Source organism: Saccopteryx bilineata, chromosome 2 (genome assembly GCF_036850765.1).
Source record: "Saccopteryx bilineata isolate mSacBil1 chromosome 2, mSacBil1_pri_phased_curated, whole genome shotgun sequence".
NCBI classification, from domain to species: Eukaryota; Metazoa; Chordata; class Mammalia; order Chiroptera; family Emballonuridae; genus Saccopteryx; species Saccopteryx bilineata.
Genome location: NC_089491.1, coordinates 366,931,053 through 366,949,259, shown reverse-complemented (window position 1 = coordinate 366,949,259; position 18,207 = coordinate 366,931,053). Strand labels below are relative to the sequence as shown.

The following is an 18,207-nucleotide window of genomic DNA, read 5'->3' as shown; positions in this document are numbered from 1 at the left end:
TGCAGGTAAAATGGTTTTTGGGAATCCTAATTGCCTCCATTATTGCTACTGCTGCAGTAGCTCTCCCAATCAGTTCAGACTGCCTAGCGTGTTAACCAGTATCTTCAGAATGCTACTTCTGAACTTCAATCTTGAGCACAAATTGACCAAGAAATCCTACAAACACTAGATGCTTTGGAGGCCGCTGTTGTCTGGATTGGAGAAAGGCAATAAGCTATGTGGGATCATCAGCGGCTTGTTTGTGACACCAAATTTTATATGTGTCAACCCTGTTCCCTTTAATGTACAGAATCTTGGGGAGATACTCAATGCCACCTTCATGGCACCTTTCATTCCCCTTTGGGACAGGACGTGATCTCCAAATTAAACTAAAAAAACAAATGTCACAACGCAAGTAAGAGGCACAATATGTAGCTGTTGCCTGCCTTGAAGATACCGCTCACTGGTTCAGTCTCCATAATTGGTTTCAGGTCTTAATCTACGCCTTTGGCCTTTTACAGGACTCACTAAATCTTTCTTGGTTTCTTTCAGCCTTGAATATCGTTTGCCAACTTTTTCAGCAGACCCTTTGAGTGGAAGCCGTGCTTGCATTATACCTCCCGCCGTAGAAATCTCCTCCTATTCCAGTCCTCTCTCAGGATCTAACCCCTTGTTGACTCCCATAAAACAAAAAAGGGGCAAATGTAGGGAATGCAGTTGAGAATAGGCTAGTGGCCAGAGACTTGTTTGGGCAAAAGCCCAGCACTGGGACAAAAGTCTAGGAGCATCTCTGATGTTTGTGCTGAAAACAGCAAATCAGGATGCAACAAGCACAAATTAACCTGAGGAATCAACATGTTCCTTGCTTTTCCCTTCACCCTCCCCCACCCCAGAACTTCCTGTTGTTTGTTTTCAGTAATATCTGAACAAGACTGGATCCTCTGCAAGAGGTCTGGGTGGTAGCCTCCCCTAGGTCCCCCAGTACAGATCATCGGGTCTCTCGAATAGTTATTGTTGACATTGTTCCTTTGAAAACTGAATGCCCTTCTACCTCCAGTATCTCCCCATTAAGGTGTGATAGATCTGAATGTTTTTGAGCCTATTGGCAGCTTGGTTTAATGGAAGGAGTCCCCACCTCTGAAGAAGTGTATACTTAACTTTCCACATTCTGTGAACTGAAGATACTAGCCGTGAGCCTTATTTTAATTATATTCATCAGTTCATTCAGCAAGTATTCCTTGAGCACCATTGTGTGCCAAGCACTGTTCTAGGCTCAAGAAATGCAATGGTGAATGATCCAGGCTAAGTACCTATTTTTATTTGTTCAGGGTTTAGTCCTTGCTAGAATCCTGAAAGAGATGGGACAAGAATATGGGGGAGATAGTTGTTATTGGATAGGAGGAAAGAGGGAGGAAAAAACAATAGCCGGTGTTAACTAATTTCACATTTCTGTCCTCACCCATTTGGCCTTGGTCTGGGAATCACAAGCTAGAAGTTTCTGGCCCTCCAGCTGGTATTCAGTTGCTTTAAAGGCCTAGTGCTCCCAGCATACCCACTATAGGACCCTGGACCAGAAATCCAATTTCCTTCGCGTAGGGGGAGGTACTGTTTACCTACTCGTTACTCACATGGCTGAAAGATCAGCTGCCTGTCTGAATCAGAAGATAACTTTGTCATTATATTCCAATTGAAAACCGTGACTCAGCAGTTGGTACAGTACTAGCTGGACGGCTTAACCGCCAGGCTGTTGTCTGAACAGCCAGGTACAGGATTCGATTCAGGCTGCAGACAAGACGCTGTTTGGAACGGCTGAGAAGTCTCCAGAGGAGGAGATTCCTGTTTACTGATGGAGAGTTTTGAAAGTGATGAGGCTGGGTCATTCATTTCTTCCTTTAGTATAAGTCTCACCTTGCTGTATACTTTTAGGAATTGGTTAGAAACTTAATCTCCAGGTAGCTGTTCATCAAAAAGGCTGTTATTAATATTTTGGTGGCCTGACAAGTCATTCTATTAACATTCTTCTGTCAGTGAAACAAGTTAGTCTGAGTTTTAAAGGATATACATTTTTCTCTGTAAGGCTCATAAGCATCTTTATGTGCGCTGTGTGATTCTCACGGTTGGGGGTGTGAGGAAGCCAGTGGGAACTGTGGGAAGACTGCCCATCACTGGTGCATTCGACATCCTCATTTTACCAGGGCCCAGAGCAAGTGCGAGTCAGGTCAGGGGCCAGGTCTGACACTACAAAGCATAACTTCACATTAATACACTGCTTATGATTATCAAAGACTGCCTAAGAGGCACCCTCTGGCATTGCTCTCCAGCCCAGTGCACACTAGGATGGACAGTTATCCTGGGTGCCGTAGGAGGCTCCCTGTGATGATGTGAGAAACCTTACTGGGTTCTCTGGGTATGTTCAACCCTCTGAATGCCCGAGTCTTCCTCTGTGACCTGAGGACACTGATGTGACCTCCCAGAAGGTCTGGCGCTCATGCTGGGTTCCCTCTGCCACTGTCTCCTCTTCCGCCTGTGGACGGAAGTGGGGGTCCCAGCAGAGCTCCCCCACAGGGCGGGGAGACTGGGAGGACTTTCTGCCCTTCACACCCAAATACCATTTCCTCCCAAACTGCAAGAGAGGAGCTGAGCTCCAAGTTCATGATGATCAGTGGGTCCGGCGTGGGTTTGTCCCCCAGGGGACACTTGGCAATGTCTGGAGATATCTTTGATGACCACAGCTAGGCAGAGGAACGCTACTGGTGTTTAGTGCGTAGAAGTCAGGGATGCTGGTAAACCTCAATGCACAGGACAGGCCCATAAAAACAATTATACCACCTAAAATCAATAGTGCTGAGGTTGGAATACCCTCGTGTACAGCACAGAGCAGTCGGCCTGATCCCCTCCCTGCTCTCTGTGTTCTAGACCAGCCTTCTCGGGCGACATGCCATTTCTTGACCTGGAAAAGGAGCCTTTAGATTAGGTTTGATGATCTACATGGCCACAACCAACCCTGTCATTCACTAGCTTTGCCTCCTTAGTCCACTCACCTGCTGATTTTTCCTATGGTATTTTTAGTCTCTACAAACAACTGCACTATAGGGATAATTATTCCACTTCACCGTGCCTCTGTTGCTGTGAGGAGGAAAAGCAAATACCATACACATAGTTGGTGCTTAATAAACGTCTACTGCATTTCCCCATGTATAAGACGCACATTTTTTCAAAAAATTGTGGGTTTATAAATGGTGCATCTTATACAGTGGTTGTAGAAGTATAGCATTTCAAATGCCATAAATGGAACTGAGGACAAGGCAATATATGAAGACTGGTTTATTATCAGACAGATGAGAACAAGCTAATGGATGCAAGTTTTTTGACAGTGAAGAGGAGTTGTATGAATTTTATGATGAATAAAATGAGTTTAATAACTTTATGTAATACATTTTTTTTTCAAATTTTGAAGACCAAGATTAAGGTGAGTCTCATATGGGGAAATACAGCGGTGTTTTTTTTTTTAACCATCATACTGGATCACCAGGGAGAGAGAGCTCAAGGGAACTGTGAATTCCTGAAAAGTCTCATCCAACAGTCCCCAGGGCAGAGGGACCTCTGAGACAAGAGAATCATAGTTCTTTGAACTCTGCGAGGGGCAGCTGTGGCTCTGGGCTTTGCACACAGCCCACCTAGGGAGGTGGGAAGAACTGGAGCTTTGAAGGTTCACGTGCCTGTACAGTATTTGGGCCTCTGACCTGTCCTAAAAATTAAAAGAAAAAGAAAAAAAAGGGCTTCTACCAAAAGAATCATTTCAACATCCCAATCAATACAGAGTGGGAGTTGCAGTGCTTTGATTCCAAGTCTGACCTGATTTCAAACCACTCCTTTGCCATCATTTCCTCCTGAGTGACCTAATTATCAATATTGCTGATAGTGCAAAATACTTAGGAACCTTGTGAATTTCAACATAGAGAAAGTATCCTGTAAGTGCTTAATAAATGTTAGCTCTCAGCCTTGGCCAGTTTGCTCAATGAATAGATCATCGGCCTGGCATGCAGATGCCCTGGGTTTGACCTCTGATCAGGGCACACATAAGAGGTAACTGTCTGCTTCTCTTCCCCTCCCTCTCCCCCCTTCTCTTCCCTTCTCACAGTCAGTGGTTCAATTGGTTTGATAGTTGGCCTCAGGTGCTGAAGATGGCTCAGTTGGTTCAAGCGTCGTCCCCAGATAGAGGTTGCCCGGTGAATCCCAGTTGGGGCACTTGCAGAATTCTGTCTATCTCCCCTCCTCTTACTTTAAAAAAAAGTTAGCTCTGGTTGGTATCGTGCTAAGAGCCACAGGTGGGTCCCAATTTGTTGCCTGCCAAGGTGACATTCCTCTATTTCCATGAGGTCACAACCACTTTCAAACCCCCTTACGGTTTCATGAGAATTCTAGATTCTCAGTAGCCTGTACTACCTGCTCACCTACACATACACACCGCACCATCAAGGGCACGTGTGTCAGGAGGTTAACTTAATTGCTCTTGGCTGTGGGGAAGGCATTGTACCCCTGAGCCTTCATAAAAAAAAGGCAAACTTGTGAAATATGTAGAATCTGCCCAGTGGTGAAGCCAAGACCATTTTATGTTGATTAAAGGTTAACTAGGATATTGATAACTTAAACTTTGCAGAGACCTGATGTTCTGAAATGCCAAATCCTAAGGCAGAATGTCTCAAACCAATCACTCAAATTACAAAGAGAAGCGATTCCTGAGGAATGATCAGAGCCTTGGCCTCCACTGCATCTAAAATCCAGATCACCAGCCTCTTGCAAGGGCTGCCACGGAGCTCAGAGTGCACACTGATCAAAACAGAGACCTGCAAGCATGCCCGGAGCTCACGGGACTGTCAGGCGGACCTGTGAACTCTTACGTGCATATTCCTGCTTCTGGGAGCATGGAGACAGTGGCTCCCACATGAGAGGCAAGCAGCAGCTACCCAGTTCTGGCTCCTTAAACATTCTAAAGCAGAAGTGGAAACTTGCTCCGCTCCAGGAAAATCCTTTCTCCAGAGAAGGTGGCCTTAGTTATCACCCAGCTTCCTCAGGAGAGGAAGCCAATTTATACTAAGACAATTGAGTTATTCCAGAAGCTTTAACCTGATTATATTATCCGGAGAGTACACCAGTTGGGCTTAAAAAGCAGCCACTTCTGGCCCTGGTCTGTTGGTTCAGCAGTAGAGTGTCGCCCCGGCATGTGGAAGTCCTCGGTTTGATTCCCAGCCAGGGCACATAGGAGAAGTGCCCATCTGCTTCTCCAACCTTTCCTCTCTTCTTCCTCTCTATCTCTCTCTTCCCCACCTGCAACCAAGGTTCCAATGAAGCAAACTTGGCCCAGACGCTGAGGACGGTTCCATGGCCTCCGCCTCAGGTGCTAGAATGACACCAACCGCAGCAGAGTGACGCCCCAGATGTGCAGAGCATCGCGCCTTGGTGGGCATGCCAGGTGGATCCCTGTAGGGCTCATGCGGGAGTCTGTCTGACTGCCTCTGTACTTCTAACTTCGAAAAAATACAAAAAGAGAAAGCCACTTCCATCATGTCCAGGGCAAGGGTTTGAGAACAAGCCAGGTCAGAGCTGAGGACAGGGTTGAGGGTTGGGAGTGCACAATCTCAGTTCCAGAAAACAAAGGAAAGGAAATAATCTAAATGTTCCTTAGCAAGAAAATGAAGAAATACATTGCACTAGAATTATTCAGTGGAAAACCCAATGATAAGTAGGGTATGCTGAAATCTATATATAAAAATTTAAACCCTACAGAATAATGCCATTGGTATTAATGGATGCATAAATAGAGAGTACACGTGTAAAAACATACGTAGGAATGGTAAACACTGGATTTATGGAAACAGTTCCTCTGAGGAGTAGGGAGAACGAGGACAGGAGTGGGGTTTGCAGGGAGGTTCAATTATATCAGTAATGTGTTATTTCTTTCAGATCTAATGCAAATATGACAGTGCTAAATGGGGTAAAGCTTAATGGTGAGTAAATAAGTATTCATATGGTCTTCTCTATTGTCTCATCTTTAAAATATTTCATGATGAAAAAACTAAAAGGGGGAAGGTAAAGAATAAACATTTTTAAGGAAAAAACCAATTTGAAAACGTGCCAGTAGCAGCAACAGGAAGAGGAGAAGAGCCCATCAGTCCACTCACGGGTCCTCTGGGCTTTCTCAGGCTTCCTCAGTCACCGGCTAGAACTCGGGCCGCACCTGACGGGGAACCACATTCAGAACCACAGGAGGGCTCTGCCCAGGGCTTTGTCCCCTGTGGCTGGAGAAGCAAGGCTACCAGAGCCTGGAACATACACACCTGAGCAACCCCCTTGCCAAAGGGAAGCCTGCCCACACCCATAAGGCACAAGAAGTCATTTAAGGGCTTCAAGATCTCTTATGAGGGTTCCAGGTTCTCTCACCAGCACCTGCAGAGATGAAAAAGGACAGGACAGGCTTCCCCTTGAGGACCCGCTGACAATTCAACAAGCACTCATTGACCATAGTTCCAGTTGATACTTAATGCTGTCGCTGAGGGCTGGGTTGGACTGAAAGTAACAGGAAACTCGAGGGGGGTAGAGACCCTGAATAGGAACATAGAATAGGGACAGAGTTCAGTGCCCTGAGACAAAAGCCACAGTGGCCTCACTGATGGATAGTACGGAACTCATTACTGTGCTGAACACAGCACAAAAGGAATAGAATTAACAATTATGATTAACCAATAGGCAGAGTAGATATCTCAAAAGTGAGCTAGTTCCTTACCCTTTTATCTGCTCTAAGGAAATTCATCTTTCTGACCTCATTCTCATCTCTGCTTCCTGACTTATTCATCTTCATCTCTGCTTCCACTATTGTGTGTATCAATAAATACCTGTAGGAACTGGGGATCAGGGCCATTTCATGAATCCTGTATAGGGGATTATGAAGCAGTCTCTCCTATGTGTCTTGGTGCACTCCATCTGGTCTCCAAGTAGTTATTGTCACCAGATCAAGTGGTGCCAGCATAGCGTATGAGAGTGAAATAAGGTCCCAAAGCGTGGAAAAGGGAAAGGACGTTGGACACATCCTGATAAGTGGGACACAGATTGTGGAGGAATAGTCTCCGAACATCTGCAGTGAGGTCTTAAAATGGATCAGAATAGTGGATTTCCCTCCCTTTCCCCCTTCTCCTTCATTTGCTCTTTAGTTTATGAAATTCCCTGTCCCCTGAGCAGCCCAACCATAAGCTCCAACTCTGTGGCCTCCTCCTCAATGCGGATGTAATGTCACCGATAGGCAACTCACAAAGTTGCTTATACTAGTGCGTCAACAGTGTCCTTGGTATCCAAAAGAAGGGAGCCTAGGCATTGAAGACGGAGCAGATGGGGCACTGGCTCCGAAAATGGATTACAGAGGACATTCACCAAGGGAATTGTGGAGGCTATAGGGGCAGGATGTGAAATGACCCCCTGGGACAGGAAGGGGTTTGTGAAGTAAGTAACCACCAGTGCTCAATACAGTGTCTGGCTTCAAGAATACCAGGATGCAGCTCAGACACAACTGTAGGGAATCTGAATGCACGAGCTCCAATTGGTGTTGGTGTGCTCACAGGAGCTGGGGCTATGACACTCCCCAGGCTCAGGCCTGCATGAAACGTGCTGCCTTTTTCAGGTTTTTACAGCAGCTTTAAAGGCATGGGTTCGGATTTCAGATATCAAGGCCCCTCTGATCTCTCTTACAAGCATCCCTGTATTTTTTACAAGGAACCCTAGATTGATTTCATTAATCACCTGCAAACTGCCATCTCACGACAGGTGGATGATGAACAAGCCGCAAAGGTGCTGACCCTGTGATTGGCTCATGAGAACACAGATGCTGATTGCCAACAGGTAGTAACTCCTCTTAAGGAGAAGCACTCTAATATGGCAGAAATGATTAGAACATGTCAAAATGTAGGGACAGAAATACACAAGGCCCAAGTTTCAGCCACCACGTTACAACCACAGATATGTTTTAATTGCAGCAAAGAAGGACATTTTCAGAAAGATTGCAGGCAGAGCCTAATGGCAACTGTGTGGCTTGGCTTTTATGTGTGCCCTGAGGGGCTAATTAAAACTCAATCTGAAAAAAAACACCTCAATCTGAAAATTCCTTTTAAAGTTCCAGCAAAGCAGATTGTAAAAAACCATTATGATCAATTGCTATTCTTGTGTATATGCAAATTACTAGGCCAAATTAAAACTGGACTTAATACCGTAACCAGGATCATCTTAATTTAATTCTTAAAGAAAAACTAAGGATAATTCTAGGGAGAAAAATTATGTCAGTAAAATCCATTGACAGCCTGACCAGGCGGTGGCGCAGTGGATAAAGCATCAGACTGGGATGTGGAGGAACCGGGTTCAAGACCCTGAGGTCGCCAGCTTGAGTGCGGGCTCATCTGGTTTGAGGAAAAGCCCACCAGCTTGAACCCAAGGTCGCTGGCTCCAGCAAGGGGTTACTCGGTCTGCTGAAGACCCACGGTAAAGGCACATATGAGAAAGCAATCAATGAACAACTAAGGTGTTGCAACACGCAATGAATAACTAATGATTGATGCTTCTCATCTCTCTTTGTTCCTGTCTGTCTCTCTCTCTGACTCACTCTCTGTCTCTGTAAAAAATAAATAAATAAATAAATAATCCATTAACAGAGTTATGAGTATCAAACTAGACTACATCCTGAATTTTTCTGATATTCTTGAATGTTTTGGCTATAACCCTCTGAACTATTATTTTGTTTCTTCCCTATTCTTTGCCTTGAAATTATTCCCAGATTAGGGGATCCTGGAGGGTCTGACTACAGTAATTCCCAAGCCACTGCTACATGTGTATTTACTTGGAGAAGTTCTGTTAATTTAATCCTTTAGCACCCCCGTCACGAAAGGCCCTGCAATTGGCAGGCGTCTTTCTGGTCTGGCTGTGCACTGAAATCCCGGGTTGTGATATCACATAATAGGTTAGAGTTTCCTCTATGGTTTCTGAGTCTGGTTTCTTTTTCAGTTTTTGTCTGGCATTGTAGTAGAATGGGTAACACACCATCTACTGGTAGGAATAGCCCCATAGGGTGAATTCTGGCTAATTAGTTGACCTATGCTTATAAATCTGTGAAATAGTACCAACTTAGGATAGCCAAGATATGGCTCTTTTGAGGCTGAAATTAGGTTCTTGCATGCAAAAGTTGGAAATGCTGGCTCTAATATTGAACTCAATAAAATAGTTTCATTCCTGTATTTAAATGCTCTAGGCATTGTTACTTTAAAATTGAAATACGTAAGGAATGCCCCTTTAATAGAATGGCACTCCTTACATATTTATATATGTAAGGATAATATATAAATATATAAGAATAAATAGAATGGAATTTTGGATCCTAAACTTGTCTTTGTGTTGTATTCTGTAAAGTCTTGCCATACTCATTGCTGTGCTCTGCGTTCATTGTCTTCAGAGTTAAGGGCCAAGAAGCAACTTTGCTATTAGGTTTAATTAGGTTTTATTTATGTGTCATGCCTGTGTCTCTGTACTGTAATTATCTTGTTTGCATGTCAAATTGTACTCAGATCTGTGAAATAGGAGGAATCAGTTTCATTTTGAAAGCTCTTGTCTTTCATCTGTCTGACTGTAACTTTTACTTTTTCATGTGCAAACCCCTATGCTTGAACATACACACATGTGTGTACACAGACACCCACACCTCCTAATCCTACCTGTGCAGGAAACACAAGGTTGAAGTTTATTGGAATAACGGGGTTTGGCCTCATATCTGAACTTCTCATCCAAGTACACCACACATGCTGGACTAAAGGCATGTCCAAACTAGAACACCATTGAAAATAGATTGTGCCTGACCAGGCAGTGGCGCAGTGGATAGAGCGTCAGACTGGGAGGTGGAGAACCCAGGTTCAAGACCCCGAGGTCGCCAGCTTAAGCATGAGCTCCTCTGGTTTGAGCAAGGCTCACCAGCTTGGACCCAAGGTCGCTGGCTCGAGCAAGGGGTCACCCGGTCTGCTGTAGCCCCACGGTCTAGGCACATATGAGAAATAAAGCAATGAACAACTAAAGGACTGCAACAAAAATTTGATGTTTCTCATCTCTCTCCCTTCCTGTCTGTCCCTATCTATCCCTCTCTCTGACTCTCTGTCTCTCTCACAAGAAAAAAAAAAAAGAAAATAGATTGCACGCCTTGTGTCCGTTGCATAAGGCATGATGTTGTTGAATCTTGTTCCCAGAATTTTTGCGGCTGTCACCCTAAACATAAATAGAAACATGGTAATTCATTGCCATTCTGGTACATTAACCCAATAGACAGAAGGCCAGGGTCATGGGCTCACACCTGAGGGGCTTTATGGTAGCTTCCTGAGAGCAGGATCCAGAGTTCACCCTTGCTCTGGCCCAGTGCCCAACTGGCAGTGTGGAGCGCTGGGCATGCAATTAACTGGGCAGTCTTTGGCATGCTTTCTCTTCCCAGCTCTTCCCTTATAAGCTGCATGAGCTTGGAAGGTTTGTTTCCCTGCTTAGGTCTCAGTTTCCTCTTTGCAAACTTTCATTTTCCTAGTTTCAAAGCAAGAGTAACTGCCAGTACCCATGAGGATCTTCCATTGTGAAAATTCTCAGAAATAACACACAATGTTCTTGAAATACAAGGTGGCATGTTTAACATTCTAAGGTAGATGTTACTGTGTGTGCCAAGAAAGTTAGCTCTCCAAGTGTTGGTCATTGGTCCAACATCCCTTACTTGAGATTCAGAGATCTCTTAAAAGCTAGGCTCTCCAGGGCTGGTACTTGGAGGAGAGCAGGACCTGGTGTATACACTTGATACCCGGGAACAATCTCAAATGGGAAGAATTAGGTTTCAGTCTCTGGCTGCAATACATAGAGCCAGAAGATAGAGAGGAATAAAATAAAGGGATAAGAGTAGTTAAAGAAGAGAAGGGAGATGTATCTAGCATTTATTCATTGCCTACTAGGTGCCAGGTACTGATATTATGGTATTTCATTTACGTATCAAAATAACTCTACAAGAGACTTAGAATGGCCCAAGGTCATATTAGATGTTAGAGTTCCTTATGGCCCCTTTGTTTTCATTCAATACCCTTTCTGTACCACCACATCCATACCTACAACTCTAATAATGGTGATCCATGAAAAATCTCTAGCCCACTCTAAGCTTCAACCATTTTTATCTAACTCAATACAGATATCTCCAATGTATATCAAAATCAAATCCAAAAGAGATTGTTTCAGCCTCTTACACACCGCATCTTTTTAGGTTTCAACAACTCTGTGAGACCCAGAGTCACCACCACACAATCCAGAAACACACCCAGATTGCATAATTCCCGCCATAAATGCAGGGACGCCTCACATGCTTTGCTCTCCCCAGGTTCTCAGAGCCAGCCTTGCTCTGGGAGAGGGGCCGCACTGCGGGCTGCCGTGGTTATTATGTCTGATGCTGAGAAGCATGTGTACCAGTGACCCCCCCAGGGGGGAGGAGATGGTCAGGAGAGAGAAGCAGGAGCTCACTCTCATGGACTGAAGGATGGATATTGGATGGTCTACTTCCATCTGTTCTGAATGCATGCTAGGTAGTTCATTTTCCTGTCCTGCTGCTAAGCTATGGGTGGGAAATGTCCACAAAGCCACTTGGACTTTCCTATTTGTAGCCTCCATACATAGACATCCATAGTCACCGTTTTTGGTTTTTCCTTCCTTCTTTTCTTTTTTTATTTTTATTCAGTGAGAGGAAGGGAGGCAGAGACAGGCTCCTGCATGCACCCTGACCAGGGTCCACCCAGCAAGTCCACTAGGGCTGATGCTCTGTCCATCTCGGGCGTGCTCTGTTGTGCAGCAACCAAGCTCTTCTTTAGCACCTGAGGAAGAGGCCATGGAGCCATCTTCAGTGCTGGGGCCACCTCACTCCAAACCAGCCATGGCTGCAAGAGGGGGAGAGAGAGAGAGAGAAAGAGAAATGAGAGGGAGAGGGGTGGAGAAGCACATGGGTACTTGCTTCTGTGTGCCCTGACTGGGAATTGAACCTGGGAAGTCAACACACCGGGCTGATGCTCTACCACTGAGCAAACCGGCCAGGGCCTTTTCCTCCCTTTCAAAACCCACTTTCATAACCAGACTGGAAACTAATTCATGCGAGGGTTACAATGGCTGCCACAGTTGTAAATGTCCTCTGCACTTAACCGGGACCAGAACCCTATCCCAAAGAGAAACAGCCCTGGCTTCTCAAGTACCATCACCCAGGTGTGGAGTTAAAGAAGTTTCCCCTAAAGTGACACCCACGGTCACCTTCTCTGAGCTCTGCACATCCTGGCACACCTGCTTCCTGATCCCCGGGATGCTGCCATTTCAGTGTGAGGGAGGTTGAAGATGGTGGAAGTGTCTCCTGGTGGCAGGGCCTCTGGTTCCGCTGCTGGGAGTGTTCCTTTCGTCTCCAGTGCAGGGCACAGTAGAAGTCTCTGGAGAAGGCTGTGTGTTCCTGGCTGACGGTTGAGGTGGAAGCATCATCTCTCAGCCAGAGGAAGTCCTCAACCTCTAGACCCTCTGGGAGTTGGCTGAAATTGCCTTCTCCCTTGGGAGGGGCTGGTTGGTGAGCCCCTCCGGCCCCTGTCCAGGACCCAGGATCCAGCCAGGAGTGGTTTCCCAGAGGACAGACGCATCCCAGGTCCCTAGTTTACTATGTGCATGGTGGGAGGTCTTTTCTTCGGTGACCCCTACACCATCCTGCCCTGGAGAATGAGCTCAGACTCAAATTGTGAATGAAGAAGGAATTAGGATAGGAACTGAGATTGAGAAGGGTAAAATCTTTGAAGTTAGAATTAGGTCAAATGTGGGCTCGGTCATGTAAGGTGTGAGCTTGAACAAGCTACTTAACCTCTCTGCTCCTCAGCTCTCTCACCTGGAAACTCAAGGCTACTGCCTCACCGGGTTGGCATGTGATTCAAATGAAATATATGTGAAATGCCCAATTGTGTGCCTGCTACTGATTAGCCAACATTAACCCTTCTTTCCCCAAGCCTTCCCCCTGACGCCAACCCCACCTCATGCCCTGATGCAGCAGACTCCGGTGGTATTTGCTCAGGTACCATAGCTCTGTCCAAGCAGGGGCTTCTGTTCATGAGTTTTGTTTAACAGTACTCAAAACTCTGGAGTCACCGCAGTAGGGAGAGTGGTCCAGCATGTCCCTCTTCCCCCCACCCCCCAAGTATGTTCAGGACAGAGACAGTCAAAGCTCTTAACCTCCTATCAGGGTTCCCAGGGCTGATTGCTCAAGTTTGCTTCCTCCAGAGCGGGCCTGCTCCAGCTGTGAAATCTCCCAGACAGAACACCTGTCCTGGCGTTCAGCTTCCCCTGGTGCTCAACCTTACCTGCCTCAGACCAGGCGCTTCTCCTCAGAGGCTCTGCGTGCCCACATGAGCCTGAACTTCAAAAAAGGACTTACCTGCCAAGCCCGAGTTGCATTATGACCTTGGACATTTCGGGAAGGTGGAGATGAAGAATTCCCATCTGTTGCCTGTATCTTCTCCCTCCCTTCTCAGCTCCTCCCTGTCCACCCCTTCCTCCCTGTTTGCTTACTCTGGGGGAAGTGTTGAGCTAGGTGCTAGGAATACAGAACAAAGAAGCATAGAGACAAGTGAGCAGCTGATTGGACCCCAGCTGTGGTCAGGTAGTGAGGGATGGGTGCACAGCAGAGGGCCATGAGGGCAGGGGTGGGGAGTGGGGGGTGGGGCGGGAAGTGTCCAGATAGTCGGGAGACACCAGGAAGGAGCTGATGCTTCAGTTGAGGCTTGACAGTGGGTCAGAGAGGTGTTCTGGGCAACTAGGCCATTGGGCGAGATCCAGGGTCAAGAGAGGGTGGCTCATTTAACAACGCGGATGACTTGGGAGGGATGGGGTCCGGTCGGGGACATCGTGACCAAGCAGGTTGGCAGAGCATCAGATGATGGGGGACTTAATAGATTATATTAGGAAGGTGATGCTTTATCCTGAGCATAATGGGGACCATAGAAAGGCTTTAACCAGGAGAGCGACTTGGTCAGAATTGTGATTTAGAAAGAGACTCATTTACTCCATACCCTATGATGTTAGGCTCCAGGCCCCATAAATTTGCAGAATACCACTGAGTACTTTCCCGCCTAAGTATGACAGGCTCACGACTCAGTCATGGTGTAAGGCAGGGGTCCCCAAACTACAGCCGGCGGGCTGCATCCGGCTCCTTGAAGCCATTTATCCGGCCCCCGCCGCACTTCCGGAAGGAGCACCTCTCTCATTCGTGTTCAGTGAGAGGAGCACTGTATGTGGCGGCGGCGCAGAGCACAGCATCACTCATGTACAGTGCTACTTCCGGTTACGTGGAGAATGCGTCATGGCTCCCGAAGCGCGTCATATGACGCACATCCGCTCTACAGCAGCGGTGCCGCAGGATTTTTTTTTTTCTTTTTCTTTTTTTTTTTTCTGAAGCTGGAAACGGAGAGACAGTCAGACAGACTCCCGCATGCGCCCGACCGGGATCCACCCGGCACGCCCACCAGGGGCGACGCTCTGCCTACCAGGGGGGGATGCTCTGCCCATCCTGGGCGTCGCCATGTTGCGACCAGAGCCACTCTAGCGCCTGAGGCAGAGGCCACAGAGCCATCCCCAGCGCCCGGGCCATCTTTGCTCCAATGGAGCCTTGGCTGCGGGAGGGGAAGAGAGAGACAGAGAGGAAAGTGCGGCGGAGGGGTGGAGAAGCAAATGGGCGCTTCTCCTGTGTGCCGTGGCCGGGAATCGAACCCGGGTCCTCCGCACGCTAGGCCGACGCTCTACCGCTGAGCCAACCGGCCAGGGCAGGATTTTTTTTTATAGTCAGGCGCTCCAATGGTCCGAGGGACAGTGAACCGGCCCCATGTGTAAAAAGCTGGGGGACCCCTGGTGTAAGGTCAGCACCGGCAACTCGAGTAAGGGAGGGGGCGGAGCAGGCATGAGAACAGAAAGTGCCGGCCAGATCACGTGGTGACGTGGGGCCGCTCCTGCCAGGTAACAGTCTGTATTAGCAAAGCTGATGAGCAGGCTTTGAGAGTTTGAGGCATAACCGCGTCCTTTGTTTCATTCCATCTGTATTTCTATCACCCCCATTGTACAGATACGGACCCCGAAACCCAGAGAGATCAGTGACTTTCCTGGGGTTGAGAAGAATCAGAACAGGAACGTCCGCTCCCCAGCTTGTGTTGGTCACCACTTCTAAGCCCGGGGTGGTGCGTGGGGAGGACTACCGTGAGCGGAAGGAAAGGGGATCCGTGAGTCACTCCATTCTGTCTAGTTCTGAGATTTTTCATTTTAAAAAATGGTGGTCCTGACCAGTACATTAATTTCATGGCCAGCTGCCGGTTACAACCCAGGGATAGACCGTTGGCACTAAAAGGAGAGCTGGGCATGGGTGAGCTATTTTCTCTCCATCCAAAATGACTTTGTTTCATTTTGGGTAAAATGTGAGTTTACCAGAATAGTGACAAAAATGTAAGGTGCTAAGTGGAATAACTAATTTATTGCATGACTGATCAGCTCGGGTCATCTGTGGAGCATCCACAGTGCATTAACCCTGGGGGACATTGGAATGAATAAAAATACAGTCTCTCTAGGGCGCCTATAATCCAAGGTGGAGAGTAACCCATAAAGAGTCATTTCCAATGTGAGACAGTAAGCGCTAAGTGAGGGAATGTGTGTGTAACCAGAGTGCAGAGCAGGAGCACCAACCCAGCTCAGGAAGAGAGTGGTGACGTCCCAGAATTGACAGGGAGGCGGAGGTGTTAGGTGGGCGGAGGCAGAGGTGCAGGAGGACAGGATCCGGGAAGGGCGAGGGTGCAGTGTGACTGTCCATACTGTGCTCAGGGAGTTACCTCTGCCAGTGTCACATGGGAGGTGAGGTGTGGGGGAGGGGATAGAAGGGAGAGGGAGGTGAGGACTGGATGGCAGGTGGTGGGGAGCTACTGAAATTGAAAAAGCTCCTATTTATTCTTGGTGTAAAGTCATAAGAATGTCCCTCACCCTTCAATATTTACAAAACAAGGTGCTGTCCGAACAACATGGAACACATCCTTCATGGTCATTACTAATGTGGAAACGAATGTGTGGTGGTATCTTCAACTCTTCCTGAACTCAGGAGTCTTTAAATATTTCCCCTTGGCTCATACACACAGGGCATTCTGAGTTCTCCTGGGCTACCTCCTTCCACCCTCAGTTCTCAAACAAGTATGTCCCACAGGCATTTGAATTTGACTCTCTAACCTCACACCCCAGAGAAACCTAAGTGCACGTTTACTATCCACCTTGTGGTAGCGAGGGAGAACTGCAGGCACAGTGATGGGAAGGGAACAAGCAGCCCTGCAGTGCTCACCTTCACACCCACACCTGTGAAGGGGACAGGGGCTCAGAGGCCCCAGGGACCAGGCACATGACACAAATAAAAGAAACAGGCCAGGTGACAGAGTACACATCTTGTCCAAAGAGGCAACTCCTCCTTAGTTCAACTGATTGTCCTGTGTTGAAAGTGCAGATCCCAGTTCCCTCACATTCTGATTGTTCCAGAGAAGCCAGAAATACGATTGTGAGGTGAAACCTCCTGGTCTTTGATGGCGGCTCAATCTTCCAGAAAGCACAGGGCGAGCCAGATAGGGATCACAGTCCGCCAGTTTTCAAAGGTCTGCCGCACGTGGGGAATGGCGTCTCCCTGACTGGTACTGGACTGCCACTCTCTGCTCTGCTGTGCACACAGCTGGACTCCCGAGCCCCGTGGAACAACTAACTGCAGGGAAAATGGAAGCCTCAGAGGGGCGGCCCAGACAGCAGCAGGCTGCCCTGGAGTCAGCTGCTGGCCAGCAGGTTCTAAATGGCCGACTGCTCCTGCAGGAAGCCCTCAGGGCCTGTGAGGCCTTTATCTGGCTCAGAAGCCAGGGCTGCTTCTCGAAGGACCTCCAAGTGCTCCTCGGCTGCTGACAGGGACTGGTCAATCCAGTCCAGGCCCCCAGTCAGGTGGCAGGCGTTCCTGGTCACCAGCACCAGGTGACTGACAGACAGGAGCAGGGCAGTTGTCCTAGAACAAAACAGTAACAGATTCAGGCTCCCTAGGAGAGCAGGGGCTTTGTACCAAGTGGTCTGAATTCAAAAGTATGTTCCCCAAACTGTAGTCCCTTCCCTACAAGGTTGGTGAATGTGTAATTTAAAGATGGTACCGTGCTCCACCCTAACCGGGTAGTTCTGTTGGTTAGAGCATCATCCCAATACATCAAGGTTCCGGGTTTGATCCCCGGTCAGGGCAGAAACAAGTATCAACCAATAAATGCATAAATAAGTAGAACAACAACTTCAAAGGCGACACCCGTTCTGTGCAGTAGGGGCGGATCCCGAGAGAAGGGCTCCTGGGCGTGTCCTGTGCGGGTGAGCACAGCTTCAGCTGAGGCCTCACGTCCACCCTCACTGCCCTGCTCACCAGGCGCCCATTCACCCCCCGGGCAGCACCCACAGCAAAGAGTGTCTGCTCCCAGGTCCACTGAGCAGGGAGAGAGCGGATGGTGGGCAATGGAAGGGAGGGGAGGCGCTGATAGGACTCAGTAGGGCTGGATGTGTGATCATAAAAATTCAAAATCTAAACTGACTCTTCCCTGTCACGGAGTCAGGGAGAGGACTGGCCTCTACCCCAGCCAGGCTCGGCCCACTGGCTGGCTGACCACTCACTCTGCACTGAAGGGCACCCAAGGCCCAGACAGCCCAGGAGCCCAGCACACAGCCTTCTCCTCAACAACCCAAACGCCGACCTCCCGGCTCTGGTCAGCCGGGGCCCGCAGCCTGGAGAGAAGAGCGACCACTCTCACCGTGCGTCCAGGAGCTTCGGGTCCAGCGGGGGGTACATGCATCTCACAACGTCGTCCACTCTGAGGGGAGGCAAAGGGCTGTCAGTATTTCAGTCCCTGTCCCCTTTCCTCCCTCCTTCCTTCCCACCTCTCCTCAGCCCAGTTCTTCTCTGACGATATCAGGACCGTCTGCAGTGGTTCTTTCTCTGACGGATTTTGCATTGTCCACAGAGCCTCAGGGAGACGTCAGGATCCCTTTAGAGAACATTTAGTTTTCTGGATTGGTTGTAGTCCTACTGGCTTAGAAAATAAAATGTTCAAACATCTGGGATGATGTTAAAGATGCACTATTTAT

At 47.9% G+C, this 18,207-nt stretch overlaps 1 protein-coding gene and 1 long non-coding RNA gene across 4 annotated transcripts in view; one reads left to right on the top strand and one right to left on the bottom strand.

Annotated features, from left to right (window-relative positions):
• Positions 1-18,207, top strand: part of LOC136326832 (uncharacterized) — a 67,564-nt gene that overhangs the window by 8,256 nt on the left and 41,101 nt on the right. Inside the window, exon 3 of one of the 2 annotated variants that reach the window (XR_010729526.1) lies at positions 532-3,403. The exons of the other annotated variant lie outside the window; for it this stretch is intronic. This is a non-coding gene — a long non-coding RNA (uncharacterized lncRNA). Of the gene's footprint in view, positions 1-531; positions 3,404-18,207 lie in introns of those variants that run through there. 2 annotated transcript variants of the gene reach the window in all.
• LOC136326830 (transmembrane protein 98-like) overlaps positions 15,994-18,207 on the bottom strand; it is a 79,081-nt gene continuing 76,867 nt past the window's right edge. For both annotated transcript variants that reach the window (XM_066263330.1, XM_066263329.1), the window contains exons 6-7: positions 17,874-17,933; positions 15,994-17,095 (exon numbers count right to left, since the gene is read on the bottom strand). In XM_066263330.1, the coding sequence (XP_066119427.1) occupies positions 16,888-17,095; positions 17,874-17,933 (268 nt within the window). In that variant the 3' untranslated portion in view covers positions 15,994-16,887. The remainder of the gene's footprint in view (positions 17,096-17,873; positions 17,934-18,207) is intronic.